The sequence below is a fragment of the Idiotropiscis lumnitzeri genome, chromosome 6, assembly GCF_059441095.1.
Source record: "Idiotropiscis lumnitzeri isolate Australia: NSW breed Sydney's pygmy pipehorse chromosome 6, RoL_Ilum_1.0, whole genome shotgun sequence".
Lineage (NCBI taxonomy): Eukaryota > Metazoa > Chordata > Actinopteri > Syngnathiformes > Syngnathidae > Idiotropiscis > Idiotropiscis lumnitzeri.
This window is the reverse complement of record NC_142396.1, coordinates 18,235,151-18,257,455: the sequence shown is the minus strand read 5'-3', so window position 1 is coordinate 18,257,455 and position 22,305 is coordinate 18,235,151. Positions and strand designations below refer to the sequence as shown.

Sequence of the window (22,305 nt, the reverse complement as noted above, 5' to 3'; positions counted from 1 at the left end):
TGTCTGTCTTGACAAACATAAATATGGATTAATGTTGAGACATTTTATTGAGATTTTCAATCAACAGTATCGGACAAAAACAAACATTGCAATTCAAATCATATCATGGCATCAAACAACTTCAAATGGAATATTAGGACTAGCTAGAGGTTTCAGAAAAGATCACTTGAGGGTTGAGAGGTCAGGTTGCGGAAAAGGACTTAACAATTGAAGAGCCATGTTGTGCCAATGGTGTGCTTGTCATTTATTTGGAAGTAGCTTTAGGAGAATATGGGAGGTCCGGCACATGCACCTGGTGTTTTGTTGCCAGGCAGCAGGAAGGGAGTGTTTAATTGGGAGAGCAGCTCAGGCAGAGCAGACATACAGGAATCATACAATAAGAAAGGATTAGGAATCATTGAATTGGCTCCCTGCAGAGGACGATTTCAAGCTCTCCGCGGTAGAGCTTCCCTCCATCAGACAGGCTCATGATGCTCTGCTTGTAGCTTGTCAGGTTCTTCAAGTCTGCCTCCTGGAGGACAAGAGGGGGTCTGCTAGGTTACGTATGACTGATCATAACAAAGACTTCATTATTGTATGGACGAAATGAGCGCAAAGTGGTGCATTTCACCCATTTCTTAATATTTACTTTTAGAATCATCTCTAGTTTCCTCTTACAGCAAATGTATAATAAACTATTGATTGCTACACAAACTTAAAAACAAGTGTGTATGATATGGATGATGAAGAAACTCAGGATTTTTGGAGCCAGTCACCAATCAGCGAGTTTAAATAAACTGATCACCGATCACCAATCTGATGAGAAGATGGAGCAATATGTCATCTTAAAATACTTAATTACTTCATATGCTTGTGTACTGTTTACAGAATACCCCCCAAAATTATATTCTTAAGGACTTTTGCCTTTGTTGAATGATTTTTAACATGCCCCAAGGAAGGAAGGGATAAGAAAAAAAAAAGAAAATAATGTGGTTTGAATATGAAATGATTAGTCATGAGCAGGGCGGCACAGTGGGCGACTGGTTAGCTCGTCCGCCTCACAGTTCATATGTGCAGGGTTTGATTTCACTTCCAGTCTTCCTGTGTGGAGTTTGCTACGGTTTCCTCCCACATTCCCAAGACATGCATGGTAGGTGGAGTGAAAACTCTAAATTGTCCCTTGGTGTGTTTGTGAGAGCGAGTGGTTATTCATTTTTATGTGCCCTGCGATTGGCTGGCAACCAGCTCAGGGTGTCCCCGCCAACTGCTCGAAGATAGCTGGGATAGACTCCAGCACCCCTGCAACCCTTGTGAGGAGAAGCAGATTGGCTAATGCAAGGATGGATGGTCATGAGCAAACAAGCATAACTTGCATTCAAAAATATATAACATTAAAAGTACAGCATGTAGAGTTAAGTGCCATCTAAGAGTGAACTAATAGATTGCAACGACCAAATATTACGCAGAAATGAGGCGAGGATTTTTTATCTAAACTCATGGGATGTCCACGAAAGATGATGACATGACAATGCCGCCTGTAATAAAGATGCACAAAACTAAGGGTAAGTTCACATCTAATCAATTTGATGTTTTGTACCTATTCTTGTGTTTTTACTTTACTGTATGACAAAATAGCATATTGTGTCCAGTTGTTGCAATATATCACAATATATAAAACGCGCTCGCTATATGACATACCTTTATTAAAAGCAGTGTTGGAAACAATCCAACTTGGGGCCAAGTTTCAATTGTGTGTTCCTGCTATGAATAGTTTATAAGGTTCTGAGTAGTAAGGGATATTTTCATTAGGCGGTAGACAGCGTAGGTTGCATAAAGTCAACCATCAGCGTGCCAAAAGGCCCAAAAAAAAAATACATCATTCAGGTGGTGGATTGATTCCAGCGGTGGGTGTTGATTGCGAGTTTACACAAGGTCATAGAACCTTAGAGTGTGAGCCCTTAGCAATATATGCTCTGTTTTGTTGACTCAATGCCCAGTGTACCCTTTATGCATTGTGTTTTGCTCTGGTTGTTTGCCAAACTCAGTGAGCTGTCAGATAATAAAAAAATATATCAACAATTTAAATCCTGGAGAACAATTTTTCATCAGTGTTATTCTTGGGGCACACCTTAGTGACTAGCTGTGTGACAAAAAATGTATGACCATTTTAAAAATGGACAAAATACTGAATATGCGCAAAATGCATGCTCATGCTTGTTCATTTTTCATAAGGCATTTCTCGTGTTCAGTATAAAAAAAATCCATGATATGATGTATTTCACAAAAATCGACTTACTCAAAATTGTAATATTAAGCTACAATCTTTTTCCGGCATATTATTCCAAATCTGCACAAACGTTTTTTCCAGGAGATTTCTCCCCATTTACCCTCTGTATTTCGTGGAAGACGTAAATTGTAAATGGATGTTTATCAGTGGTTTTTGCAAAATAATAAATTGTTATGTAAGATTAAGGTTCCTAAAATGTGAAGGTCTGTGCGTGCAAATGTAATATACTGTCCAATAAATCAAGTCATAAAAATGGGTTTTAGCATGATAGAAATTCGCTTTTTAAATGTTACTTAAAACACTGCCTAGAAAAGCTATGTTGTGTTTCCACGATGTACCAAGTGGCCACGGCAGGCCCGTTTCAAGGTGTGACACAGCGATGTGGTCATGGAGGATCCATCACATGTAGAAAAGTGCCCACATTCATCGCCTGGAACCTAAGCCTTGCTTAATTTGCCTTCCAGTGCGTGCTGTGGAATTCCTGCTCATAACACTTTGGGCTCTAGTTTTGTGACCCGTGTAAATCTGGCGTACGTCATTGGCAATTTCACGGACAAGCACAGTGTGCCAACAAGAGAGAGGGATGCACCGCTGTGGGAGTGGTCATAGTCAATATCAATCATGGCCAATCAAAGCAGCTCCTCTCATTCTCTTTAAATGCAGCGCGCTAATCATTGACCAAAGTCTCGACGTCTGTGCATAGAAATGGGCACTTGGAGACAGCCCCTCACCCCAATCTTTGTTGCTCCTTCCGACCCAGTAGGACGATTTAGAAAATCTACAATAATTCAGAGAGTTTCATACCCACAGTTCATTTATTGATGACTAAAATAGATCTGACATTAACTACACATGTCAGCGAGCTTAGAATTTATCTACCTGTGCCACGATTTTTTTCTTTCGACCACCAGATTGTTGACCCGCTGGGCACATCTGCGAGGACAGACCCTCGCTGCACCAGAAAGACCAGTTTGGCAGAAACGGGCCTGCTAAATTGCCAATCAAGTGCAGCAAGCCTTACGCTGATATGCAAATAAGGGTACGCCAGAATTTGCACTGCAGCACAGGTGCGCTGTCGATGAAATGCAGCCTTTGATATGTGTGTGAAACAGTGATCAATAGAGAGCGTGTAGGCTTGTATTTCATAAGACTGCCCGCTCACAGTCCAGTCTGTACGTAAACGACAGATGTTTTTGCATATTTTGATCCAAGTGATGAATTAGGGAATTTGTTGTCGACAGAAAGCTAATTTTATCAAACCTTTATTGAGCAGCAATACAGTGAATAAATCCAAAGTTGGCAGGCAGCTTCAGTTGAGCTGTGGCCACAAACTGAATGTTCTAAAACTACCCGGCATCCTTATTGCCTCCGTCGCTAGACTTGACAGAACGTAAGAAATGTGAGGGACACCTTCAGAACATTGCCCAACCGTTGTGCGATTATGAACCCCTTACCCACAAAGCCCGTCATGGATACCTTCGATAGAAGTGACTTACACATGAAGAAACAAGATTTTAATACAGAGAAAGATAACAATAATTCCCCTGTCAAAATATGACTATTTGAATTGAGTATATGGTGTAAAAAATCCTTAGGAAATAATGCTGTAAAATGAAAAACTACAAAAGCAGATAAGTTGTTGTCTCACCGACTTGTTTGTCAGGCAAAGGTCTCGTAGCAGGGCGTCCAACTCCTGCTCATCAATGTAGCCGTTCCCATCCTGAAACAAGGCAGCAGAAACACAATCCTTGCTTTCCATTACATTTTCAAATACATACTAAGTCTATTAAAAAAATCTGTTCCTTGAGTAAATTCATTATTTCCTACACCACTGAATGCGTAACAGCATCATGCTCATAATAAATTGAAAGATATTGTCATTAATAAATTTAGAGGTGGGCGTGTCAGCAAATGTTGCCGGTCCGTCATCCAACAGTGGCCGGGCCACCCATCCGTCATTATTTCAAGGCGAAACAAAACTGTAGACTGGTTGGGCGAACTCCCATGCACCCTCAAGGACCCTGTAGAGAGTGTAGAGCTGGTCCACTGTTCCACAGTCAGGACGAAAACCGCACTGCTCCTCCTGGATCTGAGATTCAACCTCCCGACGGACCCTCCTCTCCAGTACCCCTGAGTAGACCTTACTAGGGAGGCTGAGGAGTGTGATTCCTCTATAATTGGAGCACACCCTCCGGCCCCCCTTCTTAAAAAGGGGCACCACCACCCCAGTCTGCCAATCCTGAGGCACTGTCCCCGATGTCCACGCAATGTTGTAGAGGCGTGTCAACCATGACAGCCCCACAACATCCAGAGCCCTAAGGAACTCCGGGCGGATCTCATCGCCTTGCCACCGAGGAGCTTGTTAACCACCTCGGTTACTTCAGCCCCCGAGATAGGTGAGTCCACCACGGAGTCTTCAGGCTCTTCTTCCTCAAAGGAAGGCGTGTCGGTAGAATTGAGGAGGTCTTCGAAGTATTCTCCCCACCGACTCACAACGTCCCGAGTCGAGGTCAGCAGCACCCCATCTCCACTATAAATAGTGTTGGTGGTGCACTGCTTCCCTCTCCTGAGACGACGGATGGTGGACCAGAATTTCTTCGAAGCCGTCTGGAAGTCGTCTTCCATGTCCTCACCGAACTCCTCCCACGCCAGAGTTTTTGCTTGCCGAAGGCGTATTCCGCTTGGCCAGTCGGTACCTGTCAGCTGCCTCCGAAGTCCCACAGGCCAGAAAGGCCCGATAGGACTCCTTCTTCAGCCTGACAGCATCCCTTACCGCCGGTGTCCACCAGCGGGTTTGGGGGTTGCCGCCACGACAGGCACCGACCACCTTACGTCCACAGCTTCGATCGGATGCCTCAACAATGGAGGCACGAAACATGGTCCACTCAGACTCAATGTCCCCCGCCTCCCCCGGTACGTGGGCAAAGTTCTGCCCGAGGTGGGAGTTGAAACTCTTTCTGACAGGGGATTCTGCCAAGCGTTCCCAGCGGACCCTCACAATACGTTTGGGTCTGCTGGGTCGGACCGACATCTTCCCCCACCATCGGCGCCAACTCACCACCAGGTGGTGATCAGATGACAGCTCAGCCCCTCTCTTCACCCGAGTGTCCAAAACATGCAGCCGCAAATCCGATGACACGACTACAGAGTGGATTGTCGAACTGCGGCCAATGATGTCCTGGTGCCAAGTGCACATATGAACACCCTTATGTTTGAACATGGTGTTCGCTATCGACAATCCATGACGAGCACAGAAGTCTAGGAACAGAACACCGCTCGGGTTCAGATTGGGGGGGGCATTCCTCCCAATCACGCCCTTCCAGGTCTCACTGTCATTACCCACGTGAGCATTGAAGTCCCCCAGCAGAACGAGGGAGTCTCCAGGGGGAACGCTCTCCAGCACACCCTCCAAAGACTCCAAAAAGGGTGGGTACTCTGAACTGCTGTTTGGTGCATAAGAACAAACAATAGTCAGCACCTGTCCCAACACCTTAAAGCGGAGGGAGGCTACCCTCTCGTCCACTGGGGTGAACCCTAGTGTACAGGCGCCAAGCCGGGGGGCAATAAGTATGCCCACACCTGCTCGGCGTCTCTCACCTTGGGCAACTCCAGAGTGGAAGAGTGTCCAACCCCTCTCAAGAGGACTGGTACCAGAGCCTAAGCTGTGTGTGGAGGTGAGCCCGACTATATCTAGTCGGAATTTCTCTGCTCGCACACCAGCTTAGGCTCCTTCCCCGCCAGAGAGGTGACATTCCATGTCCCAAGAGCTAGTTTCTGTAGCCGGGGATCAGAGCGCCAAGGTCCCTGCCTCTTGCCGCTCCCTGACTCACATTGCACCCCACCCCTTTGGCCCCTCCCACAAGTGGTGAGCCCATGATGGGAAGGGGGACCCACGTTGCCTTTTCGGGCTGTGCCCGGCCGAGCCCCATGGGTGCAGGCCCGGCCACCAGGCGCTCGCCGACGAGCCCCTTCTCCAGGCATGGCTCCAGAGGGGGGCCCCAGTGACGCGCGTCTGGGCAAGGGAAATCGTGGTCCAACAATTTTGAGCATCCTAAGGGGGTTTGGTGTAATTGTCAGTCTGTCACACTGTAATCCCATGCTCCTGCTTCTCCTGCTTCTCCTGCTCCTATCTCTGCTAAATATATCCATGATATACAATGGTGTGATTGCTACAAGCTATGTAGAAATTGTTGACCTGCTGTTCAATTTTTCAATAAAAACGTGAAACAAAACAACAATGTCTTGCAGCCAGTTGGGAGTTGTAAACAAGCCTTTTATTTGTCCTAATGAGCACAGCTGGAATTGAGAGCCAGTTATCGGGAATCTGGAAAACAGTAGAACCGTAATCAATGAATCAGATTAAAAAAAAAAATCCTTCCCCTTATTCAAAAATGTGTCATTATTTCAAATTGACAATTATTGCTCTCCAGTCCCTTAACCTAAACTTGGACCATTCTCAGCCTTTGTATGATAACAAGGTCTCACCATTGTAGTTCTGCCCAACTGCTGTCACGAAAGTTGTAAAAAGCACTCCTGGCGCTTGAAAGCGTAAACAAATGCTTACGGGAATCAGTCACATGACGTCTGGAGCGCTGAGCGTTTCTGGCGATGGATTACCACATGCAGTCAATAGAATCTGCTCAAAGCAACCTCGGTGTATATTCACCCCCGCAAACAAACACGCAAGACAGGCGGCGTGTGTTTACGACAGTTGTCAGGGAAATGGGAGTGCCTCAGTAGCCGACGGAGAAGTTTGTTACGCCTGAACCGGCTAATGGCGATTCCAGAGACGGACAAAAGCCCACTTCTGTCAGTTCTCTGTCCATTAGTAGTCAGATTTTGCCGTCATTCGTCAGCAAAATGGTCATTCGTCAGTGAAGGATTCACTATTATTCTGTCAGTGACAAAAGGCCCACTTCTGAATAAATATTTAACGAAGAAAAAACTACTAATATCACAGAGATAACTAAAATGCTTAGACATATTTTATTTTGCTGCGAAAATAATTTTTTTTTTTTTTTTCAAAATTGGCACGAAACAAAGTGTGTCCGAGTTTTAAGATAGCAGATAATCAAATGAATCTGCCTTGCTTTCATCACAAAGATACTTATTGGACTTTCTGGACTGAAAAAGTACCCGAGCTTGGAATAAAGAGAACTTTCTACTTGGCTTTGAGGCGACATCTGGTTAAGCAGAGAGCAACGTGTGAAGCACTCGGCCATCATCGCATGCCATCACGCACATGCGACTAAATTTGGGGCTCTCGCTGCGAGCCTTGTTAGGGTTGAACTGACCAGACACACCGTGCTCTGTTACAGAACCACTGGTAGCAGCAGTCGATGCTCCTGAAGCAGGCCGATGACACTAATTCACACCATTCGTCCCTCAAACACGCACACGCGGTCATCGATTCACACTCCATCTTGAGTCTGACAAGCCATGTTGGATAACGGCTTCAGATTGGTCAAGTTTGATTAAGTGGACATTAAGTTGATCTTTTGAGTCATATGGACAGATTTTTTTCTTTTTGCACTGGGCTCATTTTTAACTCATTCACTGCCATTTTGGCTTCTATACCCGTCAATGGCAGTGAATGAGTTCATTTAACAGTCACCCCTTTTTGTCAAAAGTGACCTTGGAACCTATTTTGTACATGAAGAAGGCAGATGTATAGGTGACCCCATTATTGTATTGCTTTGCTTAATTGCACTGAAGTACAGATGTGGTATAATGCTGTGCCAGCGTGCGTAGGCCAACTTCCACTGACAAGCAAGGGCCAAACAGCATCCTCTCAATTCGTCGATATTTCATAAACCAGACAGTAGAGGGAGACTAAGTGGAAATTTTTAGTATACTTTTATATTTTATACTGACTGTAGCATGTTGACCAGTGGAAATTTCAGAAAAAAAATAAAATAAAATAAAATAAAAATATATATATATATATACATTTGTATGTATATATATATATATATGTATATATGTATATATATGCACATATATGAAAATTAAAGTTGAATTAATACATAAATATTAATTACAATATAAATATATACTTTTAATCTTCGAGGCCATTTCTCCTAGCTGAAGTATGCCATTACCGGTTTCCACTACGGTATAGCTGTACGGAGCATTATTCATTATTTTGTGTATAATTTTCTCTCCAGACACTTCTTAAATCGCCTGCTCCAGAATGCAATGCAATTTAAAAAATTTAGTTTCACAACCTACCTTGTCGTAGTATGTGAAGATTGCATTGAACTGCTCACTCGTCAGCTTGACACCCTTTAAAAATAAAAGATAATTCTCTTTTTACTTGAGTCAAAATTAATATTCTAAGTCATCAATAATTTACATTGTTATGTGCTGTAGCCCACCTGGAATTTGAGCAAGAAATTCTCCTGAACAGGTAGAAGTCTAGGACAATGGTAAATTTAATCAATGGACAAAATAGTTTACATTCATATCAAGATTCTGACAATGGCTTTCAACCGAAACATTGGCCGAGGGAAGTGAAATTGCACATTACCTCGCCATCTCTGAAAGGCCCAGTTTTCCATCTCCATTCAGATCAAACATCCTGAGCTACAAAGCCAAGCAGAGATAGGAAGAGGCGGAGGCGGATGAAAAAGGCAGCTTATTCATAGGCTAATGCAGTCTCTATGATAGAATAGTGAGCAATAGCAAAATAGATCGCCGTTTAGCCGAACTTTTCAAATGGCATCCACAACTTTGCAGAGGGCCAATAAACGATCGACCTAATAGTTTCTTCAAGGTGAGTTGGGATTTTTCACATCAGCCTACTTTATAAATTAATGTCCATATCGACAAAGAGTATCTTCCATAGTTCTTAAAAGGCGAGCTACTTTTTAAATGCCACACTAATTCCCGACATTATAGTTGACGGTTATTCTTATGCAGATGCTGAGAGAAGTTTTGCACGAAAGTGATGTACTGAAGTGAAGCCATGTGTGATCAGCAACCTGCTTCACCAAATCAGGTCAGGTCACCTCTGAGGCCTCCAAGAAGTGGCAGATGTTAGCACATCTGGCTTGTAAACACACAACCTGCAGGTCACGAGCTGACCAGACCACTCAGGCGCAAAATCGAAGTCCCCAGAGTAAAATTTACTCCAAACATCACCTTTCGTCAGAATGGACTTTTTATGTTTGTGTTCTTTGTCTTAATTGTGGTCCTTAAATGAATACAAATAATAATAAATGGTCTACGAGCATTCGCACATGGGAAAGAGCCTTACAATTGTCTGTGTGTACTCGTTGAGCTTCTGCTCGTCGTAGTGTCTGTTCGCCTTCTTCAAGAGGTCCGACAGAAAGCCCTGAGCGCACATACAAAAGCAAACATTACATAATTGCAGAATCAGTGTACAAGGAGCCTTTTCATGAGAAGAGTCTTGACATAAAGTTGATAATATTTATACTGCATTGTTTCCTTTATAATCACAAAAGTATATTTGAAACCATGAGGGCAAGCTAACCACTTGATTAAGTCTTGAATCGTTACAGACAAGTATAAAACTGCAACTGGCAGCAGTTGACTGGAAAGAGCATTTTAAATGTTTTTTTATGATTTTTTTATGTGATGGTTTATGATAATGATGACGGATATGGAAAAGCAAACATAAAATAAGTAAATAATAGAGAAGAAAACTGTTTAAATGTGCAAAGGAAAAAAAATAGAGTACATTGGACATGGACCTCTGTATAAAAGTTTTTTTATTATTATTTTTACTATTTACTATTCAATTACTGCAAAAGTTTTTGTTTTTTTTAAATACGATTACTAAAGCTCCCTAACCTCCGCCACATTTTCACATCTGATTCCTGCAAGCTCATATTTAGATTTTTTAAAAAGCATTGAAGGACCTACACCTCATTTGCACCTCGGAAATGTGATCTCATAACAACAAACCCATCTTGCGTAACCATGAGGTGACCGTGTTTGCTCCCTCAATAGGGTACTTTGCCTAACAAAATTTAGGGAAATGCTTTCTACGAGTTGGATGGGACAAACAACACTGATTGCTTTTAATCTGGAGACTTCACCCGTAAAAGAAAGAAAAATCTAGGCTTCATGCAAACATAATGTTCTTCTTTATCAAAGTAGATTTACCTCAAGGCTGTAATCTCAAAATAAGGAAATATCATGTTACATCATGTATTTTTTTGGGATTAATTTTTCATTTGTAAAATTCAATAACGTTCATTGAATTTACTATTGTGGCACTTGGTCCGAGTTGATCAACTAAAATTGAGGTGCTCTGCATATAATGGCTCTCATTCTTGAATTGCTGTTCGGGGAGGTAGTTTATAAAGGCCAAATCTCAAAACCATCAACCTGAAAATGATTAAATTAATCTGGACCCAATTGTAAGTGACCATGAAGCCTGCATATAGCGTGTTGTGTGACAGCTACTGATGCCTTTAAGTTTTTTCGACCTCTAGGTCAGAATTGTTATCAAATTTGTAACTCAGCAAAGCCGGCGACTCATACAAGCCAGACATATAACTGATGCTATCTTCTACTCACTTAAACACTGCAGTTATAAGTTTTGTAGCTACAATAATAAGACTGGGGAGCGCTGGGAACAAAATCAGGTGGTTAAAGTGTCGAATGCCATTGGAATTTGAACACACATTCACGGCACGAGTCTTGGAAAACACTGTAAAAAATTAGGTGTTCGCCAAATGTGAAATCGATAAGAAAAAAGTGACCAACGGTTGGTTGTAATTTATTTCTGGTTAGCTAGATATGTCTTGTTGTAGGATGACTTCAACAGTGGCTGACAGGAAATCTTGTATGCTTAAAATGTCATTTTTTTTTTTTAGCCTACACATTGTTTTTTACAGTCTGGAGTTTTGTGGCAAGGGCGAGGGCCTAACTAACAGGTGGCCATGCAGTGGCTGTTGGCGCTTTCAGAAATTTCAGAAAAATAAAAAAATAATCACAAAAAAAATGTAAGTACCCTATCATAGGCGGTGCCTGTTGCCTGTTGACCAAATGGCAGTTAATTTTTCTGTAACCACAATTACAGGGATGAGAGAGTAGCAATACCAGCTATAGCTATCGGATCGATACAATCCTTATTTTCAACTATGTTTTGTAATGTTTTTCTAAGTGAACTCATTGTGACCATTTGGTCACATGAAGGAAATAAAAATGTTTTGACGGTTCTACACCATAAAATAATGACAAGAGAGAAGCGAGGACTTGGAAAATCCGAGAAAAGAGATGAGCCCGTACACACGAGACTATCTTTACGTCCAGACACACTGCGCCTGTTTTGGGTGCATGCATGTAACTTCATGGACGCATTCTGTTCACATTAGAAGTCGTCTTTGTTTTCGTAATGTAAATGAGTACGTAAGAAGATTGGATTTAACAAAAAGTCCGGATTGGGAATCATGCCATGCAATGGCAATTTAACTCCTAAGAAAGTGCTCTGTGATTCTTTCCAGGTGATGCACACGCTTTCATGGCCGTCGGAGAAGCAGTCTTCGGCAACCAGCCAGCCTTCTTCTCCTGGGCCAATGTCTCGGAGCACGATGGGGAAAATTTGGCTCTGGGCTCATTTGCCCATGTAATGCACCACCATTGTCGGCACGCACATGCTTCATCAACAGATCCTGTTTCTGCCAGGTTTTTTGTGTGACAAAATTCTTTCAGGCCGAAAAAGAAAACATTTTGGACTAATTTTTGTGTGTGTGTATTTGTAAAATGCAGTGGTGGGCATGTCACTCCTTTACTCATCATCCGTCACTCATCATTATTTCAGGCCAGGCTGTGGTCGTAGGTGACGGCCAAGTGGCGTAGAGAACGTCCTTACGACGTCACACGCATATACACGCAAAAAAATAAATAAAATCACAACAGAGACACACACACAGTATATATATATATATATATATATATATATATATCATCAAATGTCATTCTAACTGGTTAATAATGAGTTTACTAACACAAATACAAGTAGGAGATTGTTTCTATAACGTGTTTTTCTCTCTTTTTAATGGTGTGCACCAGTTAACAGATAGACGTTAACACAACAGAAACCATTCCAAATGAACACAGATCAAAACACACGAGTTAATTTTTTTAGACCAGTGAGAGAAGCAAACGAAAAGCAAAGAAAAAAATGGTTCACAAAAACTGATAGGAAAAGAAAATATAATTGAATGATAAACTAATCCTCCTTTGTCACAATTTGCTGATTTTAACATTTTTTTCCACAAATCAATACAATTGCTCAGCAGCCCCTGTGAGTATGTTTTACAAATTACTGACCGATTTAGAGCGTTGATGCCTTGCGCTCGCTGACGATGCAGTGGTAATGATTGAACAAACATGTCATTTTTGGGGTCTTGTGAAAAGTGATCATTTTGGAGGTACAATGATACATACACCAGCAATATGTATATAGTGAAAAAGAGGCACTTGTTATAACAATTTAGTCTGAATTCTGTGCTCAGATGATAAGGGCAAAAAACAAAATTAGTAAATTAATAAAATGTGTTTTTGTTCTGGTTCCATCTGTGTATAATGCCCTTTCCGCCATTAAAAGTGCTGTTGTTTGGTAATTTTTTTAAATCTGATTCAAACCTTCAGTTCGTTGGCTTCAATGTAGCCACTGCGGTCTGTATCGTATCGCCGCCATGCCTGAAAAAAATGGGGAAAAAATACATGGTGTTTTTATTTACTTCCAAGTTTGAACTCGTTGGGCCCTATTCTCGTGCCGGAAAATGGGGCGTTGGTGTGCCACTGGGGGACGGAATTACTTTTCCCTGGCCAATCCGAGTATCCTTCCCTCATTTCCATCAAATTCAGGGTGGTCGTGGCGCACACCAGAGTATGCTGTGCCTGACAGAAACAGAAGATCAATTTGGGGATCGAACTCCAGCTGCTGAGCTAAAAGTCCGAACCACCGGCTTACCAGGCTGACATCTGTTATCGATCCCATTAGACCACCTGCGCTACAAAATAGGCAAGTGCAGACTACTTTCTGTTACCAAACTGTCAGATGAGTCTTGGATGAGGCGAGTCGGTGTGTGGAAACGCCCAGACGCGCGCAACTTGGCCCCAAACACACTGGACTAGACTTGCGCTTGCATAAAATCAAAGTTACGCCCATTTTAATCGACCACAGTAGGGCTGTTTAAACCCCAGTGGAGAGTGTTACAGTACATGCTGTGAAGCGACATTGTTCCAACAGGAAAAAGAAAAATTCCCATTCACCTTAATACACCGACAAAGGAAGCAAGGGACAAAATGATACAAGCAAGACAAAGACAGTCATTTAAATGAACGTTTTAATCTAGTAGCTGTCCATGTCCAAAGAAGGAGTCCTTGTCAAAGATGGATGGTCCTCCCCCTTTCTCTGGCTCCGCAGAGAGGAGCTCGCAGTGGTGTTATCCATTATACATGACCCTGAAAATAGAAGGTCCTGCTTTCTCATTGTAACCCTTTAAAATCTCTTTGCTCACTTCCTTCTCGACACACCCTTCAACAACGACCGATTAATCCTCCTTTCTTGTTTTATGTTCTCAAACTCTGGCTCTCAGCTTCCCACTGACATTTCATTAAGTTCCCTCTATGACTGTTTTCAGTCGCCCATCTTTTGTATCCTCCGGACATTCTCCTTTCATTGCTCTCCTTCTTTCATTTCATTATTTCCTCCGAATGACACTGAGGAATGACACATTTTCCCCTGCACGCAATTGGTTCTTAATTGGCTATATTCTTTTGTTGCTGCAAATCTTAGACAAAATCTGCCTTATTCTTATCTTCAGGAGGGATTTGGTAGGTTGTTCATATTCCATGTAGCTTTGGATGCTCTGAGGACAGCTACTTCCACAATCGTTCATTATTCACACCGCACATAACATCAAAGGTTTTTTTTCCAAACTTGAGATTATTAAATAGATTTCTTGCTACAAATACATATTTCCAGAAATATAGAGTATTAAAGTATGTTGTTCTTGCACTGAGAGACTGTTAAAGAATGATTGGTGATTTCAGGACACGACTGTTTTGCATAGAGTTTTTCTGATAGAGATTTAGCAGTCACATGGTCCAGCCACCAAAATTTGCATTTACTTCTTTACATGTTTTACCCTACAACCTCTGCAACCTGACAGTAAGTACACTATCACAGACAGACGACCAGTTTGGGGACAGAGGACGAGAATTTTTTTTTTTCAAAAGGACGGCCGAAGCAAGGAAGGAAGTGGGATTTTGTTTCTAACCAAGTCAAATACCGCATGTAAAAAATTCAAATATTTGCACTCGGAGCAGAACGGAAACTTGTAATACTGTTGCATGAATTGTCCTTGTAGCTGAGAGTTCAGCTGAGAGAGAGAGAGTACCGAAGTAACGGAAGCAATGCGCGTGGCTGTTTGAACAAGCAATTGAGAACCAAAATAAGCATCTTAAATTTTAATTTAGAATAAACAGCCCTCTCTACATTGGTGACCCGGATAATCTGTTTTTATGGCTAATTATAGCTATGTCTTTCAATCAGGTGTGTTTTCTAGGTCAGAATTAACAATAAGTGGATGGGAATAGCAAATTAGCCATCTAATAAGCTTTCAATCATGTTTATGTATGATGAAACCTCTGCTGTTAACCTCTCGTTGTTCATGGAGCCTTCTTTTTTTATTTTTGGACGAGGGAGATGGGTGAAATGAAAGGACGGAAGCGCCGGAATAGGAGCTTTACAATTTGATGGGTGCATAAAGTAAATTTTTCTCTGTTAACGCTTATCCCTTTGGGCTTATTATTTAGAATTATGATTGATTTGTCGGAGGACTGTTTGCAGGCAAAGTCTCTTGATCTCTGAGCAAAGATCCTCACAAATAGTGACTCCCATTGAGAGATACATTTTTGCTTGATTAACATTTTACTCAATTACCATTCATTTGTTTGACTAGCTGCTATGAAATTTCTTCAAAATAGATTTGATACTTTGATATTTCGGGTTGTCATACATACTTAAATAGGAATAAGAAGATAATACTAATGAAATAAATATTAATTAAACCACAAAAATGCTTACCGCCATGAATTCAGCACTGGAACTGACAAATTGTCTGAAGCAGAGCAAGAAGTTTTCTTCAGTGGGAAGAATCTGGGCCAGCTACAGAGAAAGAATGACAAAGAAACGGAAGACATGAGAACAAAAGACAGCGGAGTCGACCATCTTAAGCAATAGCAGCTGTGAACCTTTTTGACTATAACGTTGCAAAAGGATACATTTTACATAAATGTTTGCGCATTCTTAAATGGGAAGTCCCTGACCCCCAAAAATTATTGAAATATACAAATAATAATAATGTTCCATGCGCCTTCACGAAATATGGTATTCTGATAAATATTGCTTTTGTGGATTATGCGATAAGCAGCAAAATCCACCCATTTTTAACCAGCTCAGGGCACAGCTGGTTCATCTTTTCACCGGGCAACCATTGAGTCATTCCTCCTCGATGGGTTGCCCAGGCCATCACAAGCTCTGGTTTGCCAGCTACTTCCCTCAACCACCCCAAACCCTTTCAGTAAGCTCTTTTCCTTCATGTCTCTCTCGCCTGTGACATCTTCTTTTCCCAGTTGTGCACGTTCCGCTTGTATTTCAACACCCCAATTTGTGTTTTTAAACTCTGATTGTGAAGATTGCCACAATTTCGTTAACCTCCTTTCGTGTGCCCATTCCGATTTTGGTTTTCCCAGGTTTGCATACTGGCTAAAACTTTCAAAACAGGAAAGTATTTCACTGTTGTTTTTTTATTATATTGTCTTGTCCTGTATTGTATTGTTAAAAAAGTAGGGAACCCATGGTCTGAACATTCTCTTCTTGAACATTTTTAAAACATGATGAGTCCTCTGCACATGCCATTTTAATTTTTCAGTGCAAAGTTCTATGCAGAATAATAAGCATGCACCCAGTCTTACCTCTGACATCTCAATTCTTCCATCTTTGTTCTTGTCAAACTTCTGCATGAACTCCTTCATCTTTTCTCTGAATGTTGGGTTTGAAGGGTCCTACAAACATAACATACATCGTTAGTCAAAAATAAAATGTACGTGAATGTATAGAATGTGTTACATGAGTGCTTAATTAACTCACCACGCCAGCCCCCCTCCGGGCGGATTCCAGCTCTCGAAAGAAATTCTCCAACTCCTTCCCCTCGATAAAACCATTGCCTTTTAGAGAAAGAGGACAAAAAAATTGAGTGAAATTCAAACAACGTGGAGACTTTCGACTTTAGGCAGTTTCACACAAACCTATCATTTACTATTTGCTACTCAAAGCCATTGTAAGCAGACCAACATTTTTTGACAAATGTGATACTCGTAAATACTGTATAACTGTACAATAATAATAATAATAATAATAATAATAATAATAATAATAATAATAATAATAATAATAATAATAATAATAATAATAATAATAATAATAATAATAATAATAATAATTTGCTGGAAGGATAATTATTAGCATAATTATTATTATTATTTCTGTCTTTTTTTTCACTTATATTCATAAGTCAGATCACATTTTTCTTTGGGTAATTTTAAATTTTAATCGTTTAGTCTTCCATGTATTCCTCAAATAGGGTGTCTTTGACTTGAGGCTACTTGTATATGTTATAGTTTCAAATTTATTGCAATTTTTGTATTGGCATCACACTATTCCATTTGTGTGGTCAAAAATGACCCAAAGCACTTTTTACGGATTTTCAAACGGTAACCCAAAATACCTGTCACTGTCAGGTATTTACTGTTGTTCCAAACATCTAATCCCAGCAGTCTGACCAACCTGAAGGTCGTAACTCAGTAACACAACATACATTTAAGTATTATCATCACTCTTATATCTTACATCACTCTCATGATTTATGAGCTGTTATAAACATCCATCCATCCATTTTCAGAACCGCTTATTCTCACGAGGGACACGGCCATGCTGGAGCCTGTCTCAACTGTCTTTGGGCAGAGGTGAGGATACACCCAGAACTGGTCACCAGCCAATCACAGGGCACCACAAAGACAAACAACCAATCACACTCTCATTCACACCTATGGACAATTTAGAGTTTTCAGCATGTATGCTAGTGTATGTTCTAGCGTGCATGCATGCTAAGGGATGTTTGACCATGCCTGCGCCCAATCATATGATGCGCGTATGCATGTGTTAAATACACAAATGTCACTCGTAACGTAGCCTGCACCTTTTAATATGTTGCATCTTATGGACGTGAAATTGCGGTAAGTCCCTGGAGAGGATAATCGTTTTTGTGATATTTTCAGAGCTTAAAGTGTGCCTCAGTAGAGCTGTCCACATACATTTTCCGGCCGATTGATCCACAATATTTTGACATTGGGCTGTTTTAAAGTTGTTATCATTCTCTTGATTTCTCCCGAACAAATTTATATAATTGAAAAGCCAAGCTAATAGCATTGTGCTGGGGCCCAGGGGGACAGGCGGTGACCAACAGAACCTCACCCGTTTACACCTTTGTCTTGTCTAATGCACAGTGTAGGTTGCAAAACAAGTTTACCGTCTACATTAAATACCAAACTGAAATCGAGGCAAGCTGTGGGTGCTAATTTTAGTTAATAGTATGAGGCGTACAAAGCACGGCGGCATCACTTTGGTGACTTGAGCATAAAAGGTGAGCTCCATATTGACGACGACACAGAGATTCCGGGCTACCATCAGCAGTGACCACAATCTCTTGTAAAGCAATCGTCTAAATACTCATTCTGATTTCAAATCCAAACTATGTTTTTCACAAAAACAGATTTCCGTTCTTGAAGATACATCTTCTGCACGGATATATCCAGAGTGTCCATTAAGTCTCATTTGTGCATCTTGCTATCGATTCAAACGTGAGTCTTTTCCCAGTCACACTCTTCTTTCCCTTCTGCCTCAATAGATTAACCTATTAAATAACGTAATGCAAAGTGATGGATGCACACACTAGCAAGCTATTTATGGAAAATCAGCTTCTAGTGTAGTCTCGCATTGTTGGGTTCTCTTATTCCAGGGGTATCGATGAGGTTTTTAGTGAGTGGTGTGGTGAAAAGGGCAAAGGGGAACATGAAAAGCCTGTGAAATATTTATTAAGTTTGTGAGGTAAAAGCATTTCAATGTTTATGCGAGCTCAGGAGTACTTAATAATTTGCTTTACTTTTCAGTGGATTAGTGCCTTAGATGTTATTCATCATGATGGCTGTAGTTTGTCCATCCATCAATCCATTTTCTATCACATAATCTTTTGGGCTATGGGGAAGCTATTGTCTATCACATCTGAATTTGGGCATAAGCCACCAATACATTCCGTCTTAATTTTATTCTGAGTGTGCTGCTCCCAGCAAAACAACCATTTAGAAGGCAAATAATGGTGCTCCTCTCATCAAGGTATGTGAATGTGAGCCAACATATTTTACCAAACCCGTCGAACGTCAGGACAGATGGCTCCAACGATTTGACAAACTGCTTTTATAAACCCCCGGAAGGCAGACCTGCCTCATTTAACATTAACAAAGATTATTATGCCATCTTCTTCCTTTCCTCTTCCTTAAACTTATCTCATGCTCTCATTTTCTCCTCCTCCATTCTTCTGACATTTAGCGGCTTTGTTCTATGCACAGGCATAGTGTGTGCGTGAGCGTACGTGCGCACGAGTTTGTGAGTGTGTGTGAGGGGCTGGTGGGGGACATGTATGTGCTTCTTAGTGATGTTATCACAACTCATAAATGCTTGCTCCTGCTGCTTCCATAAGTAGGACAGCTTCCCTGCTAAGAAGCCTCCCTCCTGTAGGTCTTGCTGACATTTAGCTCTCCGGGGAGAAATGACCTCGGAGACAATTAGCGCAAGTATATTGTGATTAAATTCAAGGGAAGTGGAAGTCAATAAAAAAAGATGATTTTATGAATGCATAAACGGGGTCTTCAATTGAAAGAAAGAAAAGACCAATGTTCCGAACATACACAGGAGTAGTTGCATGTTTTTTCTTTAAGTCTGCATATTGACATTTCATTCCCAAGACTTACATTAAACAATTTCATCGAAGCTGCACTGTACAATAGGTTGCACGTTAATTATTAGACTGTCAGCTGGTGCAAACTATACTCAGATGAATTTTCAGGTTTTCTGTTTTCTTTTGCTGCCTTCACTTTTATCATCAGGCCACTGACCTGGACACTGAAAAAAATCAATTTCATTGTCTTCAAGATATAGACACAATCCTTCATAGTTTTGTGACGCCAATAGCCTCCAGACTGCAGGCAGTCATAGACGGTAAAAGATTATTAACATTATGTCAGTTGGTCCCAATTTTTATTTATATATTTTTTTTAATGGAGTCATCCGAAATTTTTTAAGATAATGTTCTACAATCTATCACATGTTTCATTTATATCAAATTCATGATGGTTTACAGCACTGTGGATTTGAAGAATGTCAAACCCTGTCACATGAATGAGGCACTTGATTTTTGCACAGCCCAACTCAAAACCTTTAAAGTCTGCACCAGCCAGCAAGGTAAAAGGTTTGAAAACCCACTTTAAGCACATACACTCGTTGGGGTACTGCGTCATACATCCCAAGAGATGCATGTTAACATGCTTTTCTTTTCCTTGACTTTCTTATTCTGAAACTCCACGAACGGTGAGCAGTGCCAAATAAATGCATATTGAAAGGCTATGTAAAGAGCATTTGGCAACTTTCAATCCAGCAAATTCAAATGTTTGTTCTCGGTGTAGGTGATTTTGATTGATATTCAAGATTTCACAGCCCTCTTAGCAAAAAAAAATGTTGACAGCAAATGCTCTATAATTAGCAGGAGGATGTGCAGATGTCTTTTTTTAAGCTTTGAACAGAATGAATTAAAGAGACCTGACCAAGACGGCAGAAAAAGATGAGAAGGACACAGCACAGAGGAGCTGCAAGACGCAGGCGCAATCCAGAAGAGATTTGATCCTGCGCCAACATGGGAATATACGTGGTTTCATCATCTCTGGATGCATCGCCTCCTGTGTATTTTTAGCTACAAACTCTGTGATGTTTGCTCAATCTGAGCAAACAAATTAGCTCTCCTGTCTTTCTGCTGAGCAAGAAGACACTCCCAGTAATGAGGGAAGAACTCACACACTGCAGCCAAATGTGTTGATGGACTGGACATATTTGACTACCAAAGTAGCTTGTTGCAAAGTACAATATGTAAAAAAAAATAAAAAAAAAAGGAAAGGACTCCAAAACCAAAACAGCGGTGATGCTGATATCCATAAGTTCAAAGTAGGCTGTACAGCTCAGCACCTCATTTCTCTGTGGAATAACTTCCAGCACATGAGCAGGCGTCGTCAAAACAGACAACCTTGGATTAATACGCAGGGGAGTGTGTGTGTAAAGCAGGTGCAATGGGTTTAGGCAAAATAATGTCCAGGTGTATGCTAGAGTTTGCAAGGACATTAACTGGTTAAAAAATAAGCTAAACTTTAAAATTGAAGTGTTTGTACAGATATTCATTAGATAATCAATCACCCTGTTGGCTCATAAAATTGATTTTTTTTTTTGTATGTTTATGATTGCATTAAATTTAAGAATCAACATTGTCTGGATGTGTGTTTTTTGTTCATATTTGCTTATAAGAGATACATACACGTGATCAATATATATATATATATATATATATATATATATATATATATATATATACATATATATATATACATATATATATATATATATATATATATATACATATATATATATATATATATATATACATACACACGCACGCACACGCACACGCCACGCGTACACACACGGTGCTCATTTGATCATGCACGCTCGGCGGTCTGAAGTACTATGGATAAATTACGACATTGATAATTCCATGCTAAACAGAATCTGGATCAATAAAACCTTTAGTAGGGAGGCTGTTTTTTTTCACTGAATAAAGTTGTCACGTGACACTGCACTTAATGACAAAACATCGACAATGATGCATATGAATAGAAACGAAAAACAATCTAATCAACATAATTTGCTTTGATCTCAACTGATTATTTGCAATTTACATATCACGAAAATCTAACCTAAGCTATTTTGTGTTTTCGTGAGACTGTGTGCAGTAATTGCGCGCTGAGTGTCGGGCATGTGGATCATTATGTAATAATCCCCTTTCACGTTCGTCATTCTTATCAACATTGATGATTTGAATGAATGTAATTTTTTTAAATGAAGAAAATAATGCAATGAACACGCGCTGTGACCAATTATGATTCACTAAACACATTTAACGCTGTCTCGTTTTGAAGCCTGTACTCTTTTAAGTTATATATGTAGACTTTTCCCTTGTTTCGCTGCATAACGGTTTAATGTATTTACATTTTTCACGCGTTTGACTGCTTCACCGTCGTTAACAGCCCTACAATGACACCAAATACAAAATAACAAAACTTGGACAAAAACAGCCTCACCATCGGCATCAAAATGTTTCCAGATGTCGAGGAACTGGGACGCTGTGACTTCGGCCAGGTGCAGGTGAGGAGGCTGTGCTTTGTTGGCCATGATGCTCAGCGCGGATGCTGCACGTCTCAAGCCCGCTGCTAACTTTTCTGCGGCTCTTGCCAAACTCAAGCTTCAGACTCACAGTGGCGCGCCGCCGCTCGCCCGCTGCTTTTTAACTCAATTCTGGCCGCTAGGGGCGCATTTCTAACCTACATTATCTCATCACCATCCCGTTCCCCCGGTCCGCGTGTATCTCTTGCAGCGTGTATTCCTGCTGCGGTGCATCCGTATGTGTGCGTGCTCGCGCACGTGTGTGCACATCTTAGTGCCTGCCAGGGCTTTATCAATGTGCGTGAGGCTTCACAGACATTAATTAGAGCTCACACACTAATCACATTTCCCACATTTCCTCCAGGAAGCAGTGATTAGCCCACATAATAAATGTAAATTCTGCGGGGAAAGAAACAAGCCTTCTTCATCCAGTGCGTTGTACAGTATGACGAGA

The 22,305-nt window shown here is 41.0% G+C and overlaps 1 protein-coding gene across 1 annotated transcript; it reads right to left on the bottom strand.

Moving 5' to 3' along the window:
• Positions 1 to 22: 22 nt before the first annotated feature.
• On the bottom strand, positions 23 to 21,968 carry calb2a (calbindin 2a). The gene is made up of 11 exons (XM_088299386.1): positions 21,770 to 21,968; positions 16,404 to 16,480; positions 16,229 to 16,318; positions 15,339 to 15,419; positions 12,887 to 12,943; positions 9,525 to 9,602; positions 8,796 to 8,851; positions 8,644 to 8,683; positions 8,498 to 8,551; positions 3,915 to 3,986; positions 23 to 511 (listed from the first exon to the last, which is right to left on the bottom strand). Exons 1-11 carry the CDS (start codon positions 21,858 to 21,860, stop codon positions 395 to 397), a joined length of 813 nt encoding a protein of 270 aa, XP_088155512.1. The 5' UTR covers positions 21,861 to 21,968; the 3' UTR covers positions 23 to 394.
• Between the last annotated feature and the right edge of the window lie 337 nt (positions 21,969 to 22,305).